General features: G+C 63.5%; 1 protein-coding gene across 3 annotated transcripts in view; it reads right to left on the bottom strand.

Annotated features, from left to right (window-relative positions):
• Window positions 1–3222: 3222 nt before the first annotated feature.
• The window catches only part of CDKN1C (cyclin dependent kinase inhibitor 1C), a 2275-nt gene continuing 1009 nt past the window's right edge, over window positions 3223–4488 (bottom strand). For all 3 annotated transcript variants that reach the window (XM_034646015.1, XM_034646017.1, XM_034646016.1), the window contains 3 exons: window positions 4215–4479; window positions 3580–3714; window positions 3223–3480 (listed from right to left, as the gene is read on the bottom strand). In XM_034646015.1, coding sequence (XP_034501906.1) covers window positions 3581–3714; window positions 4215–4479 — 399 coding nt within the window. In that variant the 3' untranslated portion in view covers window positions 3223–3480; window position 3580. The remainder of the gene's footprint in view (window positions 3481–3579; window positions 3715–4214; window positions 4480–4488) is intronic.

Raw genomic sequence — 4488 nt, 5'->3', positions numbered from 1 at the left:
GCCATGTCTCTGGTGCCCAGAGCAGCGTGTGGCATGTTGGAGGCCCTTGGCAAAGTTCCCAAATGGGTGCCTCTGCCAATGGCCACCGGAGCCCCTCGCCGACCCTTGCCTCCCTCCCCACCCCGCAGCCTCAACACCTTCTGTCACCCCAGGGGCTCCCCACCGCCTACAGATAAAATCCAACCTCTGACTCCAGCCCATCAGACCCAGGAGGGTCCAGAAGATCAGAGGAAAAGGACAGGGAGTGGGGAGGCTGGGCAGCCACACCCCAGAAGGCACTGTCCCGTGAAATAATGTTACAACCGCGTGTGGGCCCAACACCCAGCAGCGGGCCAGGCCGGCCGAGGGTCCCGGAGCCAGAAGAGACCTCCGAGCAGCCCCCTCGCCCCGCTCTCCTGCCTCATTCAGACCCTCCGGCTCAGACACACTCACAGCCCCCCTGCGCACACGATGCCCTCCCCTCCTGCAGCCCCCTGCCCACCGCTGCCCGGTCTGCCCGGTCGGCTTGCAGGTTATAGGCTCTACATTCTGTCCCCTGAGTCCGGTCCGCGGGAAGCTGCTGCATGGCCTGAGCCTAGCACGGTGCCTGGCTTGCAGCACGTGCTCAGTGTCTGGGGGAGCCGGCAGAAGACACACCGTCGGAGCCCCTGGCGCCCACCGCACGCCTACTGCGTGTGCCTGGCACAGCGATCCAGGCTTTGTACGTGTGAGCTCACACTCCCCTCCTGCAGCCCCAGGGGCCTGGCTCCCTTCCCCACCTCGTGCCTGCCTTCCGAGGGACAGGTGGTGCAAGGCAGCCCTGCCGAGGTCAGTGACTCGCCCTCCCTCTGGTAGCCTGCCCCCTGCCTCCGCTTCCTCCTCGGACAGAGCGGGCCCATGGCGGCCCGCACGGTAGGATCTGGCTGACCTGCGCTCAGCCGGTGCGTTAGGGCCCTGACGCTGGTTGTCCTGGCTGTGGCTGCATTATATATATAACATTATTGTTATCATCACAGATCCCCAGGGGAGCTGGGGCCCGCCCCTGACTGAGGGCACATGCCCCCCACCCACGTGCTGGCTGCCAGCCTGCTCCCAGCTATTCTGGGCTTGGGCAGGGCCTGGGGGTCCGGAGAGGAAAGGGCCCATCCTGACAGCAGGGCGCACGCCCATTCTCTCTGTCACAAGCGCAGATGAGAAGAGAGCTGGGGGCCACCAGATGTTATTGGGCCCAAAATGTCCTCCTATGACGACCCCAGGGCACCAAAAGCATGAAACGGAGACTCACGGAGGGAAAGAAGGGCTTGCCTGGACTACGTGGGCCCAGGGTCACTGGAGTGACTCCAAATCCATTGCTCTTTCCCAGTGGGGGCAGCCTCTAGGTGTTTGCTACCAGCTTCCGCTGGAGGGCAGGGGGTCCATCTCTAGAAACCATAGCACTGTTCGCATCGGGAGGCAGCCCTCACTCTGCTGTGGAGAAAGCCACCTTTGGGTGACAGCAGGAAGGCAGGGGGACGCGTGGGCCGCAGCCCTGGTGCACACGCTGTGCTCGGGGACTGTGAGGGGCCCCTCCCCTGCCAGATTAGGTAGAGGACAGGGGCCTCTCTGCCCGGGGCTGGGCCCAGCAGCCCCCCACTCATGCCTCCACTGCCATCGTCCTTCCTCTCCACCAGGCCGTGGTCACACGGATGGGTGCGGGGAGAGGTTTGAAGCCTGATGTCAGGTCTATGCAGGCCTAATTCCCAGGTTGTAATCAGGCTGATAGCAAGCTGGAGGAGGCTGGGCCCCCCGACTCTCACTGCAGGGTCATTTCTCAGTGACCTGTCCGCCCCCAGCTCCCTCGTCCAGGCCTTTCTAGGCACTGGGGGGCAGGTGAAGTTAATTACAAGTCTAGATGCATCTTCGGACTCAAGGGCTGAGCCTGGCCTTTGTCCCTGATCCCACGTTCAGTGCTGCCTGAGGCCCCAAAACGGTTAACTTCAGTCGCCTCTCCGGGCCCAAGGCACCGACGCGGATACCGCGGATACCGCTAGCCCTCAGCGGGTGCTGCTTCGCGTCATCCTTTCCATTGTAAGCCATAATTTTCAGAGGTTTATAGGTCAGCTATAAAAAAATAAAATAAAATAAACCTCCTCTTTTCGACTGAAAGGGAGTACTTTGAAACCAGAAGGCCGGTGGGTGCACGCGGGTGGAACCTGGCCCCTGGCGCCTCCCCTGCCCCCCTCCCTCGCAGGCCTTTGGGCTGCCCCTCCCCCACTGCGAGCGCGAGCAGGCCCGCAACCCGTTAGGGGGTCTTCTGGCCCGACCCTGGTGGACCCCGGCCCCGCGAAGCTGAGAACCCCAGAGTTCCATTGGGGCTCCACCTTGTGAGAGGCCTTTAGCATGGAAAGCCCCCGTCCCCAGGCGCGGAGCCGCGGTAGTCAGAGGGGGATGGGCGTTGGCCCAGCCCCCGCAAGTGCCCACCTGAGTCCCATCTGGGCTCAGCCCAGGGCGGCTGGAGTGTGGGTGGCTTCCCTCGAGCAGGGGAAGCAGTAAGCCCCCCCCGCCCCCAGTCTGGGCGCACAGCCCCGCACGCGAGGGGGGTGGGGGGAGGGGTGGCAGAGAGAGGGCGGGGCCGCTCATCCCTAAGTTAGGGGCCTGCAGCAGGTGGTGGTGGGCCTGCCCTACCAGGAGAAAGTCCCTGTCGCTTTGGCGCGGACGGCTAGAAAGTAGCTGGGCTGCCCCCTGTGTCCACTGTCCTATCTCCCTAAGTTCTGGGGGTGCTAGAGAAGGAAGCTGGAGGCAGTTCACGCACACACGGAGCTGACTTGCAGCGTTTTTCGGCCTCTTTATTTAGAACCCGGCGGACGAGGGGCCGGGGCAGTGGTGCAGACGGCTCAGGAACCATTTTAACAGATTTGTCTTCAAGTTTAAAATAATCATAATAATAAAAAGAGACAGCGAAAGCGCGAAGAGAACTGCTAACTAGATGGGTTTGTACGGCAGCTACAGCTTGTGAGCGACCCCCTCCCCCCAGAGTCCGCTATAAAAATAAATTTACATTTGTCGATAATCAGATGCGGTGACGTGCCTTTGGCATAACCAATAACCGAGCTATCGCGTGGCAGAGCGGCCCACGCCTCGACATAAATAGAAAATATAAGTTAGTATAACTTTAAAAACTTTTTGTACAAATATACATGTTTTTTTTCTTTTTTCCTTTTTTTTCTTTTTTCTTTTTTTTTTTTTTTTTTGCACTGAGTTTCAGCAGAGATTAAACATTTTATATAAATGACTCTTAAAGCTTTACACCTTGGGACCAGTGTACTCCTCGTGCAGAATACATTTAGATATAAAAGACGTTATTAATACATTGCACAGTTTTTAAATTTTAAACACGAAACCGAACGCTGCTCGGTGGCAGCTGCCGCCGGTTGCTGCTACATGGACGGTCCCAGCCGAGGCCCCGCGCTCCTGTCCTGTCCGCTGCCCAGCGGGCTCCCTCAGGGCTCTTTACGCGCGACGCTGCGGGAGAGAGGCGCGGTCAGCGACAGCAGACAGAGTGGCCGCGAAGACCCCGCGGGGCGACCCCTCCCCGTCCAGCGCGCGCGGGGCCGTACCCACCTCATCGCAGCCGCTTGCGCGGGGTCTGCTCCGCCGAGCCTACGGCTGGAGCGGCGCCAGGGGCGGCGCATCCCGCAGGAACCTCGTTCGACGCTTTGGCCTCGGGCGCGGGTCTCTTGCGCTTGGCGAAGAAATCTGCGGGCGACAGCGTGCGCAGCGGGTCAGGGCGGGGTCAGCCGGGGAACCCAAGAGGGGGCCGGGGTGGGGGCGCCGTCCCCGCCCGCGTCGAGGTCCGCGGCGGGTCAGCTTTGTTTACGTCGCCCGCGCAATGTGCTGTGTAAGCATTTCTCCTTGTCCCGCGGCCAAGCCCCCCGGGGCTGCCGCCGCGCTTAACCCCCTCCGCGCCGCGCCAGCCGCGCCAGCCGCGCCCGGGGAGGGGCTCCCGCGGCCAGAGCGAGGATCGCGCGCCCAAGGGGGCCCTAGCGCGCGCTCTCCCATCCCTCCCGCGCCAGCCACTCGGGAGCACAACAACAGGGCGGGACGGGGTGCGGGCGCAGCCGCGCCCTGCGCGCTGCTGGCCCTTTAATGCCACGGGAGGAGGCGGGGACCAAGTGAGGCCCCCGAGGCCGGGGGAGCCCGGCCGGCCGGACAAAGCAGGGCCGGGCCGGGCCGGGGCGGGGCCGCGCGGGACTCACCGGAGATGAGAGGCCCGGGTAGCTTCTTGATCGCGGCGCCTCCGGCGGCAGCGGTGGTAGCAACAGCCCCGCCAGCGGCTGTGGCGGCGGCGGCATTGGGGGCGGTGGCGGCGCCACCGGTGGCAGCGGCAGTGCCCGGCCCAGGGCGCCCCGAAATCCCTGAGTGCAGCGGCTCGGCGAGGGGCTCCTGGCTGCGCGGCGGCGGGACCGCCTCCTGCTCATCGCTCTCCTGCGGCGCCGCGGCTGGGGCCGGGGCGGGAGCCACCACCGGGCC

This window comes from Ailuropoda melanoleuca, chromosome 16 (assembly GCF_002007445.2).
Source record: "Ailuropoda melanoleuca isolate Jingjing chromosome 16, ASM200744v2, whole genome shotgun sequence".
Classification (NCBI taxonomy): Eukaryota; Metazoa; Chordata; class Mammalia; order Carnivora; family Ursidae; genus Ailuropoda; species Ailuropoda melanoleuca.
The sequence above is the reverse complement of the archived record's forward strand: the minus strand, read 5'-3'. Positions and strand labels throughout refer to the sequence as shown.